Source organism: Megalopta genalis, chromosome 11, assembly GCF_051020955.1.
Source record: "Megalopta genalis isolate 19385.01 chromosome 11, iyMegGena1_principal, whole genome shotgun sequence".
Taxonomy (NCBI): Eukaryota; Metazoa; Arthropoda; class Insecta; order Hymenoptera; family Halictidae; genus Megalopta; species Megalopta genalis.
Genome location: NC_135023.1, coordinates 4,429,574 through 4,448,457, shown reverse-complemented (window position 1 = coordinate 4,448,457; position 18,884 = coordinate 4,429,574). Strand labels below are relative to the sequence as shown.

At 47.2% G+C, this 18,884-nt stretch overlaps 2 protein-coding genes and 1 long non-coding RNA gene across 4 annotated transcripts; 1 reads left to right on the top strand and 2 right to left on the bottom strand.

Moving 5' to 3' along the window:
• Window positions 1–604: 604 nt before the first annotated feature.
• stv (BAG domain-containing protein starvin) lies at window positions 605–15,041 on the top strand. 2 transcript variants are annotated; one of them, XM_033480718.2, is made up of 2 exons: window positions 605–1,043; window positions 11,046–15,041. In XM_033480718.2, exons 1-2 carry the CDS (start codon window positions 861–863, stop codon window positions 13,236–13,238), a joined length of 2,376 nt encoding a protein of 791 aa, XP_033336609.2. In that variant the 5' UTR covers window positions 605–860; the 3' UTR covers window positions 13,239–15,041. The 2 variants fall into 2 exon arrangements, with proteins under 2 accessions (XP_033336609.2, XP_033336611.2); XM_033480720.2 differs by lacking the exon at window positions 605–1,043 and adding an exon at window positions 7,278–8,155.
• LOC143260252 (uncharacterized) lies at window positions 2,184–7,290 on the bottom strand. The gene is made up of 2 exons (XR_013034392.1): window positions 7,121–7,290; window positions 2,184–5,554 (listed from the first exon to the last, which is right to left on the bottom strand). It is a non-coding gene; the product is annotated as an uncharacterized LOC143260252 (long non-coding RNA).
• A 591-nt stretch (window positions 15,042–15,632) lies between the features above and the next one.
• Window positions 15,633–18,169, bottom strand: LOC117226432 (abscission/NoCut checkpoint regulator). Its single transcript, XM_033480728.2, has 7 exons — window positions 18,032–18,169; window positions 17,742–17,868; window positions 17,377–17,576; window positions 17,070–17,301; window positions 16,837–16,992; window positions 16,612–16,764; window positions 15,633–16,531 (listed from the first exon to the last, which is right to left on the bottom strand). Exons 2-7 carry the CDS (start codon window positions 17,787–17,789, stop codon window positions 16,334–16,336), a joined length of 987 nt encoding a protein of 328 aa, XP_033336619.2. The 5' UTR covers window positions 17,790–17,868; window positions 18,032–18,169; the 3' UTR covers window positions 15,633–16,333.
• Window positions 18,170–18,884: the final 715 nt, after the last annotated feature.

The window sequence follows — 18,884 nt, the reverse complement described above, 5'->3', positions numbered from 1 at the left end:
GGCGTTATTCGACTGTTTAAGAGCAGCAGTAAATTTGTGCCGGTATTTTACCAGTTTCTTATGGGAAAAGCGGCACGAATCGTTCGTTCGAAAATTCAGTGGTGGAACACAAAACTGAAAATAATTTATAATTAATTAATCTCAGTTGGAATATGCAAACAATTGTTATAGACGCATCGAATAAATTCGAGCAAATGATATCGTTAGTTTCTAAATCGTTAGATAAGTCGGAACGTAATTCGCTCGTAGGAACACTCGATCGTGTTGCAATAAATGAAAGTATTACACGGACCGTTCGGTGCAGCTATATAAATGAGAAAAAATGCCAAACTTAAATAGCCACCGATTAAATTTAGATCGTAAGAAGACTAGGATTGCGCGCATCCGAACTCGTATCAAGATTCTGTAGCGTACATCGTATGTATGCATGTACGATGTAGTTCGCGATTAATCGGCGAGTGTTTCGCATCGTGATTGGTCGAGAATAGAGAACGGGCGAATCAGCGTAGAACGCAGGGTGCATGCGCGACTCTCGATTCTCGATGCTCCGAGCGTTGTCTCGACTCGAGCGTGTTCAATTCAACGATTCGACGCGGCTTTCGGTCCGTGTTACTCCGTTCTCTGTTTCTGTTACACATTCGGTAGGTTTCGGTGTTCGGTGTTCCGTCTTCGGTCTTCAGTCGTACGCGGTACTTTGACCTGTTTGTACGTAAACCCGTGTTCGATGTTATCGAATATTTGTCGACGCTAAATATTTCAGTGCGTGTCCGACACCGATTGTGAGAACCGGCAACTGGGAGTACTCGAAGCTTGCATGAAACAACTGTACACGTGTACTCTGCGAAACGTGACTCTACAAAATGTCTTTCTATTTTCGTGAGAAGCCAAAATTTGCCGATAAACTGCGCGGCAGATCGAGCGACGAACTTCTACAGGAGATCAAGCAGCAATTCGACGAGGATAGTAAATCGTTTTTTGAGCCAACTGGCAGCAGCAGACCGGCAGGACGAGATCCGTTCGAACGACACACAGTTTTCCCAAGAGTGAGTCGAACGCATCCTGTATTCTTGTTAAAGTAAAATAAGGGCTTTTAATTTCCCTTTGTTTAGTTTCGTTGTCGCTAAGTAGGTACTCGCTATTACTGCTCGACAACGCGTTATCAACTATCCTATTAACGTTGGACACGATCGAGCGCTCCGCGTGCACTTTCGTCGACAGTGTAAAAAATCGTTGGGTTCGATATCACGAGCTTCTTTCCTTCCCTTCTCTTCTCTTCTCTTCTCTTCTCTTCTCTTCTCTTCTCTTCTCTTTTCTTTGTAAACGACTCTCGGACCGCGTATTTACAAATACAGAGAAATTTCACATTTATAGGATGGCCCAATTTTGGTACCGTACGGTTTCACCCGCGTGTATTTAGTTTCCTCTAGTTACCGTTACCGGTTATTCTCGTCTCGCAATCTCGAATACGTTCAGGGCACGAGAGCAGATAATTAAACTCGTACGAATAAAGTGCTCGTTACGTTTCTGCCAGTAAATTCGTGTTTTTACGGTTAAAACAACTATTTTATCGTAGCGGAATGTCTCTGTCACGTGTTCCAAGCCGTTCGCTAGCGTTATCGTCGTCGTCGCCGCCGCTGCTGCTGCTGCTGCTGCTGCTGCATCGATATCGTTGAAACTTTCCAACAAACTGACGTAATTGTTAGCCTCGTAATTCGTTCGCTTCGAAACATCGAAAGCTCGAGAGCAAACCTGTACATACGATGTTCTATTCGATCCGCGGTCCTATTTGCTGTTTAACTCGAACCTTCCGCCGACCTTACGCGTATCTATGTACCTCTTATCGTAAACAAGCCTTGTTAACGTACGCGCGCGCCATCTTTTACAATACTTTGCTAATTAATCTTACGTTATTTATCGCCGACCCTCGACGATATCGATACGTTGCGCTTTCTCCAGTCGTAGGGAACTTTTGCTTTTGCTTCTGTTTGTCAATTTTACGCGATCGTTGGCACCGACGCGTCGTTGCAGGATTTATAATTTGATTCGCGATACGATCGATAAAAACCCTGTTCTTACGATTTTCTTTCTATCGCTATCGTTGTTGTTATTATTCATTTATGGGGAGAACTATTATACTTTGTATAATGTACAAATAGATCGCATATAACTGTATAGAAGTCAAGTTTTATAGATTTGTAGATTTATCGGGATAAATGAAGAGCGCGCGCGCGTACGAGGATAGATACAAGGTCGATTCAGGGTCGATGCAGGGTTTCCGTTGACAAGTCGTTTCGCAACACGCTTAAACTGGACGCGATCTATTTGGAATCTATTTGGTCAGGAAATTCGATCCGGTGGTAGGGAAAAATGATCGAACGAACGAATCGAAGGATATCGTAAGTTACCGCGATCGCTCTCGTTTTCTTTGTTGCGATCAACGGATATGGAAATTCAACGTGCCCAATCGACGCGACAAGGTCGATCGATCGAAGGATCCTCTGTATCTCGGTTTGGTATGGTACGATTAAGACCATCGTACGATGAGGAACGTTGAATTTCATTCGACAAAGAGATTCGAAGCTTCGAATGCGATTTATCTCGATGCGTTTGGTTTATCGATCCTGTTCGAATCCCTCTTTCGTTCTTAAGAGTGGGGCTCGAGTCATAATTCGAACGGTTCGTTCGAATCAATGTTTGCTCAAAAATAGATATCTATCCTTTGCAAAGGCTACCTGGAGAGAGGGAGAGAGAGAGAGAGAGAGAGAGAGAGAGAGAGAGAGAGACCGATAGATCTCATACATAGATAAGAAAGAAACGCGGAGATAGCCGACGACCAAAGACGAAGGTGACAATCGAGGAAAATCGATACGTTGGGGTCGGGTTTGCTCGTTGTATTTCGAGGCAAGAGAATTCGAACGATCTCCGAGCAAGCTCCGACCGTGTCTACGACCACGTAGGAACGTTTTCAACGACGCCGACGCCGAGAGACCTCTCGAAATAGCCGCCATTGATACCATTGACTCCATTCCAGAGCGAGAACATCGATCCGGAACGATTGCTCGAGGGAGTAATATTTGGCGGGTCGTCGCGATGTGACAGAAATGTCAAAACTTCTAATCGATACCACGTATCTATATACGTGTACGCGTCGTCTCGCCTTCTCGTTTAGAAACGAAAGCATCCGTGAAAAGCGTTTATGCCAATATTTGGTCGCGGAAAAGGAAACAAGAATATAATATATAGCCGATGTTGTCCGAGTGCTTCCGTTCCCGAGTCCCCTCGCCAGGACCTTGCATACATTTTTGTCCAGCAATCGTTGAATTTACGAACGAGACCGTATCGGGCATAAATGGAAGGGCAGGCTTTCGGATTCGCTGCTTTCTGTGCGGTGCATCCTAATTGCTCCGTGAGTCGTGTCGCGAAGAGATCGAGAAACTTGTTCGCAACCGCAACCGAACGTGCAACGTGCCCTCGGGTTTGCGGTGACCAGGGTTACCAGGAAACTCTGCCACATGCCAGGTTTGCTCGGTTTGGCGACCGGTAGCGTCGGCGAGGATCTATCGAACCTGGCATGTGCCGTGTGCCAGAATTTCCTGGCAACGGCATCACCCTGCTGGTGACGGAGTCGCGCCCTTGTTCCGGTGTGGATCGCCGATACCGCTCTTCCATCGGCTCCAACTTTTACCTTTTACCTTTTATCTTTTACCTTTCACCTTTTAACGCAGCACCGCACCCGGTTACGGATATCGATTACAATCTGCTGGGAAAACGTCTTTTATCAATTATTATTACACGCTAGAGCTCTCTCTTATCGCGTTAAATCCGCGAATCTATCTACCGAGGATTCCTCGATCACGGATGTAAACGAAATTGTGTAAGCGTACATCGTATCATCGTATATGCCCTCGCTAGAATCGTGCCATCTCCTTGGACGTGTCCCGGGATTGCCCATCGTTCGAGAACCATTCTTGCAACAAAAAATACGCCAGCGCTCGCTCCCTAAACACTTCCACGCATAGACATTCGCTGTCCAACGATAACAGATATTCTACAGGGTGAAAAACAGACAAGACGCATCTATCGCGATCCCGATCCCGATCCTATCGCTGTTATTATCGGCACAGGAACGCGCCGTGGATCGCGGCCGGAAGACCCCATGACGTCACGATATACTGCCACGCTTGCCGAGCGATCACCAATCGACCTCTTCGAATCTTATGCGCTCCTGGCTACGCTATCGATCACCGTAGATCATCGATCGTCATTATCGATGATCGTGCGAGCGATCGAGACCCATGGACGAAATCGAGAAGCGATATCGACCGAAATCGAGGCTTGGAAACGCCGAGAACTCGAGCATCCGATTATTATATCGTATTCGTATCGTTCGGAGACGTATGCTCGCGACTTGTCAGCGTAAAGCACGAGGTACTTCCACCTCTACCGCGCAATTCCCCCCCCCCCACTATATAGCTGCCGAGGAAATTTCTCTGGGCAGTGGGCATCCGTGGGTACCGTGCTCGCTCTCTCTCTCTCTCTCTCTCTCTCTCTCTCTCTCTCTCTCTCTCTCTCTCTCTCTCTCTCTGTCTGTCTGTCTGTCCCGGAATCCGGATCATTTTACATTGTAGCGCGAACCCAAGTATGTAATCGGGAGCGATCGAGCTAGAACCTCCTTGTAACGGGGATCAAAATTGTCGCGCTCGAACACTGTATCCACTTATTTGAAACTTATTTGAACATTCTACTATACGGCTCACCGTCGTTTACGAATGCAAAGAAATTGTTTTTGCTATCGATAGTGTGTCACAGTGAAAACATTGTTAGCCAGTTTCGGATGTTTATCCGGTCGAAATAAGATACACGATGCCACAAAGAATGCCTGTATCGGAGGTAGGCTAATTTGTGGCACTCTCGAGTATCGGCATAGACGCTGCTTCAGCAAGAAAATCAAGCTTTTTATACGTACTATTTGTTTGCGCTAACGCAATATGCAAACTTTATCGTTATCGGAGAATAGTATCGAAGTCGCGATATTTCATTCGACGAGCCCATCGTTTCCGAATTGTCGAGTGCGCCGTACGAATTTGCGAGTTCCAAATCCTAAAACGGGGCTGTGTCGCGCGCGATACGAATCGTGCACGCGTCAAATTGGCTCGCTTTACCGTCAGATGGCAACTCGGTTGCAGCGGACCAGCACTCTCGACGCGACGGCGGTGAGACTGCGTCGTGTCAGCGTCGGCTATAAACCAGCTCGGCGCGCCCATCGAGCAAAACAATAATATTCCACCGCGCACGAGTTTCAATTTTGTGCGAAGCTCGGAAGCAGTCGACGAAAGCGGTACTCGATTCGAATCTTCGTAAGTGTACCATCGGTATCTCTCTATTAGCTTAGTTCAGGATTTCAAGCACGAACGGAGATTTCACGATTCGTTGGTTAAGCTCGCGTTCGTTCGTCTTCGTTGTAGAAAAATTCGTCCTTCTTAACCGACAGTCGATACTATTAGGCCGTGAGATACCAAATGTCTAATTTGGAATCCTCCGCAACTTGATTTCTCTGCGAACAATTATATTCTTATTTCTTATTGATACTAGAAAACCGTGAATCAGTTTCCGTCGCGCTGCGATCGCATATCGGGGTCGACGGACGCGGTTACATCGAGCAGATAATCGAAAACATCGCGAAATGAAATCGCGGAATGAGAAGAAGTCGGAAAGTAGCGAGATTGCGCGCGCGCGCGCGCGAACCATTCATGGATCGCGGTCTGTTCGATTTCTGCTCGCTACTCGCTACAACTTCGTGTTTCCTCGACCTAACCCCGACGATCGCGTATCGAACGTGTAACGTTCGTCGTCCGATTTCGAAGGAATCCGCGGGGATGCCGGTAGCTGAAAAGTATAAAAACTGATTCGTAATTGGTCCGATCGAATTACGAAATTTTGTCCTCGGTGAAGTCGATGCTCGTCCCGATCTTATTAATTATAACTGCGCGATACAACCGAGCCATAGAATATACGCGACACTGCCGTATCGTTTACATTCGCAATCGCATGGAATACGATCCGTGGAGAGTTACCGTTTCTTCGCAAGCCGACGGACGCGAAAATTTCGTTTTTCGTTGAACTTGTCCGTCGTTGACGACGGATCGGAACGGAACGGAACGGAACGGAACGGAACGGAACGAAACGTGGAAGTTCGGGTGGAGAAACGAACTTTGCGCATCGTATCTTGTTCTCGAAACGTGTCCGTCTACCTGTGCCACTGTACCATCGTAGTAGGACTGTAGCACTGTAGTAGCACTGTAGCACAGGCATATTTTCACAGCGACAGAATTGGAGTCGTGCCAAAATCCGATCGTATGACTAATATTCGATGGCGGAGCTCGTGCTTTGTTCGTATATGACGTAAATACAACGAAGAATCGACGCTCCGAGAGCACAAGTTGATTCGTCGAGCGAGCGAACGACCAAACGTTACCTCCGACTCTCTTCAATCGATGAACCGTACAACTATTATTAATCGCGATCGTCCGATCGCGCTCGTACGCTACAGGTGGGAAGATTCTCGACCTCGACACGCCTGTGTACTCGATGTCCCAGCTAATATTTCTAATCTTTCGAGAAATAACATTCCGTTCTCGCTTTTACATCGAAGACCGCTCGTACGATAAAAAGAGTAATTTGCTATTGGACGCTATACGCTATTTCGCTTAGCCGATAATATCCACATTATACGATAATACGAAACGAAGTGCGATGCGTTCGAAAGGGAGAGTAAGAGCAAGAGTAAGAACGAAAACGAGAACGGGAGATGAAAAGTATGGTAGAGAGAGAGAGAGAGAGAGAGAGAGAGAGAGAGAGAGAGAGAGAGAGAGAATGAGTCGTGTCGTCACGTGACCAACATTTCGGACGAGATCGTACGCAAAAGGAGAAGTCAAAGCTTACTATAAAAGGACATATGTAAACAAGTCCATGGCGCGTGTAGTATAACCTTGTATCTTGGATCGGCTGGGAAAAAAGTGATAAGAAAAACGCGAAAGTAGAGGTTTTTCGATTTTTCGATTTTTCGATTTTTCGATGGAGGAAGCAACGAATCGCCTTCGCTGCGTATAGCAGTACGTACCGTAGACTCGGTCGAAACGATCGACGATTCTTTCGAATCTCGTACATGGATAATACATCGAAAAACCATAAAACCACGTATCGATCGTTGTTTGCAATTGTCGCGTGGCCCTCGCACGCTCTTTTACGCTTCTACCATTGCACGAGACAAACGGTTTCCTTCGTTGGCCGTTACAGATCACGGACTATACGTGGATAGACTATAGACGTTTTTCCGAAACGGTCGAATAGGGAGGAACATTCTGGTAGGAACTGGTACCTTCGTTCGGACGAGCTCGGCGTGGATCGGTGTTTCTCGGCTGCTATCGAGTCACGTGGCTTTCGATACGTCTCCGTCCCACTCAAATATATTTAAGAAGCTCCGGCGCGCGGCGGTGCGGTGACAGTTTCGTTATCGAGTTTCTAAGGAACGAGCGCGCGGTTTTCGGTGTTCTCCGGCACCACCGTGAACGTTTGCTTTCGATCGAATAACTCTGTCGGGACAAGTGACAAGTGAGGAAGAAAGGAGAGCGGCGAACACGGAAAAAGGACAAATAGAAAAAGATATATAAAAGGAAACGGCGAACCGCCACGTTCTTGCGTCGTTGTTGCGTTCTTGCGTAACGCGAAAACCGTTGGAGGAGACACGTAGACGATAGTACGGAGAAGGCGGACGCAGGAGAGACGTTCCCTCGAAACGACTTTCTCGTATGTTCCGGTAATCTTTGACAGACTGCTAGAGACGCGAGAGTGTGCTGGCAGAGTACCACCCATTTAACCAAAAGTTTTTTCACCCGCGTTTTCGCGTTTCGTTAACCACGTCGTAGCGAGCTTGTCGACTGATTCCTTGAACCGACTAAATAGAGAGGCTTAATCTGCTGCAAAGTGCTGCTAACGACACGAAGGGCACGGTACGCGCGCCTAACCTCTCGCGAGCGTGCGATCGAAACCTAGAAGGTGGACGCGTTGTAGGACTGTCCAGAAAATGGACTCGTCCGTCGTCCTGGACAAAGCATCCGAATTCGGAGAACCGATCGATTTGGACCGTCCGTTCCGCGTAAGTGGTGCCAACATTTCTTTTTGTCTTTCTCAGTCGTTTCAAATTACAGAGGAACGAACGATCGTTGTTCGCACGCGACACGACGCAAATATCAAAAGTCCAACGGATTTCGGCCGCGATCGGATCATTTTTTCTTTCTTTTCGTTTTTGTTCTACCAAGTGGATAGAATCTAGTTTAAGTCGCGCGCGCGTAGGACGTAGGCGACGGTTGTCCGTTCGCGAAGGACTGTTCACGGTTCACGGTTCACGGTTCACGGTTCACGGTTGACAGCTCGTACACCAGCGATCGTAACGCTCCCGCGACGCGACATCGAACACCGAAGGTGTACCTCGAATTACGCGACGGCGAGTCGATACGATACAGCCGTTCGCGCCGAGACTTTTCCAGATTCTTCGAGATTAGGAATTATATTCGCGTTCGTCGGCTTGGCATTCGCATCTCGTATTTTCTTACTTTCAAACTACCTATTTGTTTTTTCCTCTTCGTCCATTGGTCCACGGCATGCGTCCAAAGGCTATCTTCTCGATTCGAAGCTTTGTTCGCAAAATCGTTTCGTACATACGCATACGTATTCGCGAAGGATATCGACGAATCGGACTTTGGTGTCCGGACTCTGGCATCGTTGTCCACTTTCCCAAAAGCTAGCGTTATCGAGAGGTTAACGTTTTCGACGGCCGCGTTCGACCTTTCCTTTACCGCGCCTGTTACTCCGCTCGAACCCGAAATTGTGAGATCACGGGCTCGCGTGCAAGTTCGAAATAGAATTTGCGAGGAATTACGTGTTTTCCGTTAGCGCGGAACACGCGAGTTCGACCGGTCGCGAGAACGATTCTCTCTTCGCGCTTTCGAGAACCCCGATATTCGAAAACCGACGAAAACTCGATCGAATCCGTTCGTCGACGATAAAACCAAGTTTCTTCGACGTCCGCCGTAGGCAGCGGATAATACTCGGAGAGTGGTTTTTTTTCTGCTCGAACGAGAGGCACGTTCCTCGAAAACAGAAACGTTGTCGACGCTAATAATAATCTAACCGAGCGTTTCTCCTCGGCAACTCGGGCCACGGAGAATACGCCGCGCGACGCGATCCCTCCTCGATCGCTCGAGAAAAGGAGCTAAAGGGAAAAAGAATCTGCGAAGGTAACATAATCGCGCGCTTCGTTTCTTCCGTTTAGCCGTATTTGGCTCGATACGGCGCGTAGCAGCGACTGCTAGCGACGACTGGTAGCGACGCGCGTCCTGCTAAACGAACGTTGCCTCTGGTTCGCTTTGTTCGTTTGGAATCGTTCGCGTTGTACTCGCGAATCGCGAGTAAGGGAAATAATCGCGTAAAAGGGAAATAGAAATCGAGAAATAGGTCCGATTCTTTCTTGTTCGCGCACGCCGGAGCGTGTCGGAGCGTGTCGGCGCGTGCCTCGAGACGGAAGATAACGCGATATTTTTGCGAGTGATCTAATCGCTGGTTCGGTCTCGCGAAGAAAAAGAAACCGGTTCCTAGCAAACGATAGCGATCTCGCGATCGTGCTCGAGGCGACCGATATCGCGCGTGGGTGTCTTATTAGTTCCGCGACGATGGAACGCGGGAAGGCACGGGAACCGAGAACGGGCGAATGGAATCGGCGTTCGCAACGCCATAGTTTTTCGTCGATAGTTTTCTACGCTCGCTCCCTGTACGCTCCCTCTCTCGTCGACGTCGACGTCGACGTCCACGCGTCGAATCACCTCGGAACCGACGAGCGGGGAAACAGGGAAACGAATAAACAACGATCGCTCCCCGCAGGCCCGATTCCAAAGACCGTGACACAGTTTCCCCGAGGATCTGCTCGTTTCGCCGGAAGAAGCCCGGCTGACATTCACCCAGTTTGCTCGGTTCACGGCTGACCGTAGCTGCTCCGATGGGTTTTTGCCTGCTGCTCGATTTGGTTTCTCCTTGGATACGTTACGCGTTCCGATCCGGGAACCAAAAATACACGCTGCGACGCGACCGAACGACCGTGCTACCGAAACGATCGAACCGAACGGCGGACGAATCGATTCGAACGCGCACGGTAATCGCGAACGTCGCGAGACCACGCATAGACGCGCGCCTTCGATTCTCCGATTCGACGCTCCGAGTCATCTCGATCGTTCTCCGCCGTCGAGTTGTTTCGAATCCGGGCCTTATTCGGCTAGACTAACAAATTCCGTTGCGTCCCTATCGAACGAACAATGAGAATTGCGATTGCTGCTGCTGCTGTCTGTTGCTGTTGCTGTTGCTGTTGCTGTTTGCTGTTGCTTCGATCGCGGTAGAAAGCACCGCTGCCGAAATCCTTCCCACACGCTTTCTCGCGCTCTCTTTCGTCAAGGTTAAATTCGTTCGTAACTCGGCTGGTCGTAGTTTCATCGGAAGCCGATACGAGAACCTTCGAAACGTTACAAGGGGGTTCACAGACTCGTGAATTGTCACTATTATTTCCGGACGCAAAGTCTCGGCCGGTTCGACCGAATTACTCGAGCGTGGGTGAACGGGGAATACATAGGCGTGTCGCGAGTGCGTGCATGCGCCGACACCTATATATAGTTTTCTCGTGACGCGAAACCCGTAATATACGGCGTCGGAAGAAGTTCGCCTACTCGGATCGGTTGTAAAACGAGTCGGAACTATAGGAAGCGGCGATCGTCTTCCTTCCCCTATAAAATCGATTCTTCCCGAATTTGCCCGATTCGTCGGAATTTTTGGAAATCGAAACAACTTGCCGCGCCTATGGCTAGCCCACAAGCTCGATTCTCTGTAATTTTCGGGATTCTCTGGATTCTCTGGATTCTCTGGATTCTCTGGATTCTCTGGATTTTCGAGATTCGCCGATACGCGACACGATGCGTAACTTGATATGTAACTCGGTGTTTCAGGGATTCCCGTTCGACGGCGAAGCTTTTGGTAAACGCAGCGACATTCGCGCTCATCTAGATCAGTTGGCTGCTCGACATCCGGAATTCGCGGATCACTTGCTCGGCCCGGCTTGGGGCGACATACCCTTCCACGGCTCGCTACGCCATCGAAATCGCGGCTCTGGCTCCGGCTCCGGCACTGGAAACTGCGCGAACAACAATTATCAAGGGTATTCGGACGAGGACGCGAGGTCGCAGGCGAGCGGGAGTAGCGCGGCGAGCGGAGCCAGCGCTGTCAGCTCTCACAGCGAAGCGGAAGGGAGCCAAGACCATCGAAATCATCGGAACGATCGGAACCATCGGTATCATCAGAATCAGCAGAACCAACAGAATCAGCAGGTTCGGAAAAAATCGCGAGATAGATCGGACAGCGAACAACAAGAACCCGCGGGAAGAACCCAGATCCCGCAGTACGGATTTCGCAACACCGTCGACATAGGCCAACACCGGCACAACATGGAGAATCCGGACAAAGGGTACCGTGGTCAACGGTCCATGTCCGCTCCGCCGGAGAACAGACAACAATCTCGCGAGCAGCAACCCCAACAGTGCTATCACAATTGTCAGCAACAATCGCAGCCACAGGGACAAAGATACGTTTCGAGGATAGATATAACGCCTCAACATAATCAGCCTCGGTCACAGCCTCGATCGCAGCCCCAGTCGCAGCCCCAGTCGCAGCCCCAGTCGCAGCCCCAGTCGCAGCCCCAGTCGCAGCCCCAGTCGCAGCCTCAATCGCAGCAGCAGGCCAACGTCAGGCACATACCGATTTTCGTCGAAGGCAGAGACGAGCCGGTTTTGCCCAGAAGCTTCGACGAGCCGTTCGGAAGAGAAACTTCTCCCACACAGTTCCACGCGACTCCTCATTTTCAGAGGTCGTCGCCGTTCGGGCAATCTCCTTTCGCGAGATCGTCCCATCAATGGTCTCCGCATTTCGAGGATCCGTTCTATCCGACCCAAGCTAGTTACGAGCAACCTTCGCGCAAACAACAACAGACCGACGGCTACCAGCATCCCCGACAGCAACAGCACCAATCGTACGAAAAGCATCAACCCCATCCGCAAGAACAACCGCAGCAATATCAGCAACAACAACAACAAGAACCACCGACGACAAAAGCTAAACCCGTCGTGCCAAAGGATCCTTTGGAGAGGGTAGCCATGGTTCAGAGGGAAGTCGATTCCCTCGCGGAACAAGTGAAACTATATAAAGGCGACTCGAGAAAAGACAAAGAATATATTTACCTCGACGAAATGCTGACCAGAGAGCTGATCAAGCTCGACGATATCGAAACGGAGGGCAGAGAGAACGTTAGACAAGCGCGAAAGAACGCGATAAAGACTATACAGGAAACGATCGGTTTGCTGGAGTCCAAAGCTCCCCTCGCGTCGTCGCAGCCGGCTACGCCGCAAGCAATGCCCGACGACGATACCGCGATTCCGGCGCCCGCCTTCCAGCCAGAATCCATGGACGTGGATCGGAAACCGGAAGAACGAGACTGGACCAACGAACCGATACCGCTGCCCCCCGGTCCCTCGACCTCCGTAAACAAACCCGCGGGCATCGTCGAGGAGGAGGAGGAGAAGAAGACCGACGCGGAACAACGGTCGTCGAATTCGACGGCCATCGCCGACGAGCACGCTTCCGCCGAGTCGATGGATACCACTGTCGCCGCCGCCGCCGCCGCCGCGGTCTCTGTCGCGGAAAGAACCGGACCGGAGGAGAAAACGGTTGAGAAATCCGCGGAACAGACTCCGATGGACGTGCAGGAGAATTCGGAACAGCCGAACTTGGAAGACGAGAGGACGCTTCCCGAGGGGAACGGACAGCAGCGGGACAACGTATCGGACGAGAAGAAAACGGAGAACGATTCGAGTTCGAGAACGTTGCACGTGCCGCGAGAGGAGAAACCGTCCGATCGAGAAGCGATCGTCCTCGAGTCGGACGACGTCGTGCACCGAGAGAAGAAGACGATCGCGCAACAATCTCCCGCGGACGACTCCGAGAAAATGGTAGTGGACGCGACCGCGAAACAGTCCCCGAAAACTACCAAGAAGGGAAAGAAATCGAAGAAACAGCCGGTCGTTGTTCCAGTTTCGAATACACCGATACCGTTACCGCCTCCGCAAAATACCGAAACGAACGCGAAGTAGAGGAGAAAACGTCGAGTGTTCCATATTTCCGGAATATTTCGCATCGTAATCTGCCGCAGTTCGTTCGGTGAATCCGGCAAATCGACGAATCCGCGATCGGCGCTCGATTTCGTGTCGCCGACGCTCGAGCACCCGTGGAACATGATTCCGATTCGCGGACTACGAACGCGGCGTGTGTTGCCCGAGGAAAGAGAATCGTCCTACCGTTTCGCCGGTAGACGTGCCTTATTCGCGCTAGTTTTTCCGTCTCTTCGATCGTTACCGCCGATTTGTACCGATCGTTACCGCCGTCGTGGATCGACGTGTTTCCAAAGTCGACCGTGTAATCGGTTCTCGTTCATCCGTAAGAAAACATTCTTCGACTGTGAATCATCTTTTCGTTCGTTTCTTTTTATTACCACTGTACGTGCTACTATTTGCATTTCGATGATCTTATTCCTCGCGGAACCGTATCTATCGGTAGCGATCCAGTGTGTCGGCGAGACCGACGCGAGTCGCGACCGTGAGCGAAAACAACGACGATAACAAGGAAAAAGAACGGGGAAAGGTGACGGAAAGAAACAAACGGAAAACAGAGAAACAGCACAGAGCCAGTCTCGATCTCGATCTCGATCTCGATCTCGATCTCGATCGGCCAAATTCGATTCCGCGCCAAGTATCGGTTTCTTCAACTCCGAAAGTGTTCTTGTATCTTCTTTCGTTTTTACTTTTCAATGATTTGTTCCAGCGTTTCGACTCGCAACAATGATCGAACGCGAAATCTCGCGAAGAATGTTCTGCCGACGAGTCCGGATGTCGACGAACCGCGAACGCGTTGAAATCGCTCGAGTCGTTGAAATCGCCAGGGATACGTACTGCCCGTCCCCGAGAAAACGGCACATGGAAAACTTGTAGGCTCGTAGGAATCTCTATCCCCCATCACCCGGTGTAATTCCATCTCTTTATTGTACACGGGCTATACCTAAATGTATACGCCCTCCGCTGTCGGAATCGGTGCCGTCTTATCGCGGACGGTCTGTGTCTATATACGTTGACGAGCGGTATCGGCCCGTTTCTAATAGTATTACAGCGCGAAGTTCGATTACCTAACTTTAATATAATTATTATCGTAGTTATCTTATTATATTGTTATTATTATTTATAATTTATTGAAGATCCGCTTGCGCCGAGTATACATTTATTGCCCAGTCTCGTGAACGGAACGCTACTCGCGTATACGAACCGTGTATATATGTATTGTTAGGATCTTATGTTCTCGACCTATGAGAAACGATGCATCCCGTACGAGTCGTTCTCAACGTTGATAAAAAAAACATCATTTTACCACGTTCGTGGCAAGTTTTCTTTTTAATTCGACGTTGTATATCGGGCTGCATCGTCTTATGGTTCCTTATTCAGGGTGATACTCATTATTATTTTCAACACTTGTTGTTTTCTTTCATTTTCTTTTCTTTTCTTTTCTTTTATTTTCTTTTCCGAACAATTTTGTTTAGATATTTGTAGCGATTGCGTGTTAAGAGTCAAAATTTTTCTATCTTTTTTGACCAGAAGCGTGAATGTCCGAAGAATACGAAATAGTAAAAAGTGAGAGAACAGAAGGAAGGCAGATAGATAGATTGAGAGAGAGAGAGAGAGAGAGAGAGAGAGAGAGACTGTGTCACAAAAACGAGAGACGAAGTGAATCGATAGGCATCTACATATACAGAGAAGCTAAGTGTTAGGAGATTGTATAAATACAAGGTGAGAATGTAATTATTTTATGAACAAACGCATTCAATGAAAATATAGTATTTAATCTTTGAATCCGTAATGAAATACGGTTTACCCTTCCATCCACTTTGAATGTCCCATTCGATGAAACTCGAAAATTGCGCAAACCTGTAAATGCGCGTACGCGTTACTCGACAAAAGCGCTTTGTAAATGGAAAAGTAAGGGATCGAATTCGGCAATTTCGTTGTCAATTTCCCTCGGCGAAGAACGTTGCCGCATGTTCGTCTTAATCAATTAAAATGAAAATATTCCGTGTAACGTAACGTATCTCGTTCTTGATACTTTTATATCTGATGCGAAAAACCTGAAATCGGAACGAGAAAGCATCTACGCTTTGTCAGCCTGCGATACGAACGTCGTCGAAAACTTGGCACGGTCCATGCATGCGAGTTGCGAGTCGTCTAAAAATAGAAGGCTGGTTAGATTTTGAGAAGAGCAAATTTTTGCGTCACGGCGCGGCGCCGACTAGCCGACCGAAGCCGAAGACTACCTCTGGGAAATCCCAGCGAAGATGTCGGTGGATCGTCTCTTACCGGCATCTATAGAGAACCTGGTTCCACTCGCGAAAGGTAAGTGGAAACTCTATCATGGATTTAACTTAAAGGAGGAATAAATAGATAATCTATGTTGTTACAGCAAAAGCATGCCTATTTATTAATTAGATCGCGTCGATCGATAACATTATAAAACCATTTTTCAATAAGTATATATAGACCTATCGGTCGTAGCTTCCAACTATTACGACTCGATAGAATTTATCCTATTAGTCGTGTGTTCGTACCGTTCGAACACTTGTAAGCGGTACCGTATGTGTGTGTGCGCGCGCGCATATTCGTGCACCTATATATACGTATGTGTGAATACGCATGAAATGCTAGAGATGCTGTGGAAATACATGAAACGCTTCTATCTCGATGATAATATCTCTATTACCGCAATCGAATACTTATAACCGACTCTACTTGTGAACTTTTCGCGACCATTTCTAGTTGGTAATCGAATGTTCAAATTGCACTTTGTTACTAGCCTTGAGAAGCATTTTCTTTCAAACATTTCTATCCTGTAGAGTACGATGATATTGTGCTTTTTCAATTACAGCGAGTTCGCGGCCTTCGCACGGGACGATTAAAATTACCGTTGGTACTTGAACGTTACCCTAAATTTTCTGTCCGATCGCACGTAACGCGCATACGCTTCTCCTCGTTGCACTCTTCTTCTTCTTCTTCTTCTTCTTCTTATTCGACTTTCCTACTCCTATCGGTATGCTTTGGTGCCTCCATTCACATTTTTACTTACAATACTCTTGCATCGACTCGTTGCTTATCTACAGGCTTCGTATCTTTTTATGCTTCTTCATTTCAGATTCGTCGTGATTATTTTCGTAGCATGCGGAACAATAAAGATCGCCGTAACAACCCAAGCATTTCTCTAGGTTTCGACTCTCATCGCACATAACGCATGTAGGCTTCTCTTCGTCTTCGTCCTTTGCCTCCTTGTCTTCCTTATAAACACGCTTGGATGTCTACAATCGTAAGATTAACAGAACGATCAACCATTTATTTACTTTCTTCGAGATCCAAAGAAATCAAGATTATTCCATACATCGACTTCCATGTCCTCCAATTCATCTATATCTTCTTCGTATTGTTTCTCTAGGGCTGCTTCTGCCAGAGCTTTCGCGATCAATTTTTTCGTTATTCGTGTCTCCTCGTCGTTACCGTCGTCGTCGTCGTCGTCGGTAATTTCGTCCGAATGCTAAAACGCCACAAAACTTGTAATATAATATAGAGACCGACGAAAATTATAATTCCTTCAAAAGACGTTTACTCTTTCGTGTATGTTGCTCAAACCCCGCAGAGATCTCAGTCTCGAATGAATTTCACTAATAGGGTCGCTACCTGACGTTAATTCCAACTGGCTCAAATATTCCTGTATCAAATCGTCGGTTTTCTGTTGGTCCGTTCTAAGGTCCACTAAATGTATCTAGGAACGATAAAGTTGCTGTACGTTAAATAGTTTAACGAGACAATTCGGTATGCATTTTCTATCGTGAAGCTCACATTTGTTTTGCTGTTACCAGCACCGCCAGGATCTTCGTCTTTCAATAATGCAAGTCTTTTCCTTATTTCGTCGACGCTCAAAGCTGAACTTTTGTCTTTCTCTTTTAATTTTCTTAATCTATCTACTATCACTTGGTCGACAGGTTCTAAACCGCTCTTGAATTTGTCCCAGTGATTGGCATGTTTGTACATTACGATGGGTGGCTTTGCTGGATTCTCCAACGAATCTAACCTAATGAACAAATTATTGTTTGTTGCACAAACACTGAAGATAAAACTACTGGAAAAGTAGGTATTCGTAGGTTACTTTTTAGTAATGTCCACCAGAGCAAGGGATTCCTCCTGCTCGTGCGACATGGCTGTACGATCCAAGGAATTCACTTTCTTCACGGAATTGTAATTGTTGTAACAACGTCCACAGACTTTTGCTACCCTTCCATCCGGAATGGTACATTTGTATTTCAGACACTTACCGCAGTGCGAATAACCACAACCTGGACAAGCAACCTAAATTCCATAACGATGAAACGAAAAGATGCGAAAATAAAATTGTGATAAACAGCATTCCAGGCTCGGATACGATGCGATTAAAAATTTCTGTAAGCTGATTCGCGAACGAAACCAATTCAACATAACCTACCACATAGTTCGATACAAAGGAAGATCGCTTACCTCCTTAGTAAAGAACGAGAATTTCGCTTGGCAAATGTTGCAAGACATACTGCATTAATTTTGTAAACGTGTTATCGTGATATCGTTGTCAACTGGACAAGTATTCTGGCCTGTTCTGGTTTGTTCTCTGCGGAAATTTCTGACGTATAAACCAACAAATACAGTACATATATAATTAGTACATATACATATACATATGCACGTACATATAACTGCAAACTTGATTTCGAACGCAGTATGCACATGTACGTGCATACATAGATGTACGGATATGTGCATGGTGTATGTACTTGCTTGACTCCTGCCCGAATACAATGAATTATGTTTTACATCAGTGATGTAATGTCTAGCATCCAGTGTCCAGGTCCAGAGTGGCCAGACACTGCAATCACAGTTTGACCGTAGCGTAACGTAAATCGGAATCAGAATCAGAATCAGAATCAGAATCAGAATCAGAATCAGAATCAGAATCAGAATCAGAATCAGAATCAGAATCAGAATCAGAATCAGAATCAGAATCAGAATCAGAATCAGAATCAGAATCAGAATCAGAATCAGAATCAGAATCAGAATCAGAATCAGAATCAGAATCAGAATCAGAATCAGAATCAGAATCAGAATCAGAATCAGAAACAGAAACAGAAACAGACTGCCAGACAGAGATACAAAAAGATATAGAGATACAGACACGGAGAGTCAGGGTCAGGCTACGGTGTCGATAGCACCCGACACCGTACGACAGTGACTTGAGTGGCTCGAGGGTGCCATAAATTAACTCTCCCCTGGTCATTCTTTGCAACATCGTCAGCGTAGACTGCATAGAGCGTGATAGACAATCGTTTCGAAGATCTTTGCACAAATTCTTCGTCTAATGCTTTGTGTTTTATTCGGTAAATATAAGATGGTTTTAAATAAACATTACACCTTCCTTTACAAGTATGTTCGAATAGAAAGAGATCAATTTTATTTTTTAATTTTAACTTTCATACAAATTTCATCAATGTGTGTGTAAAAACTACTAAATTTATTACTTTTATTTATGTTTCTTCTGTTCCACATGAAACATTTCAAATTCGTGGATCCCAAAGACAGAGTTTATCACCGAAAATGTTGTCAACTGTCGGTAACTTGGCGAGCGTATGA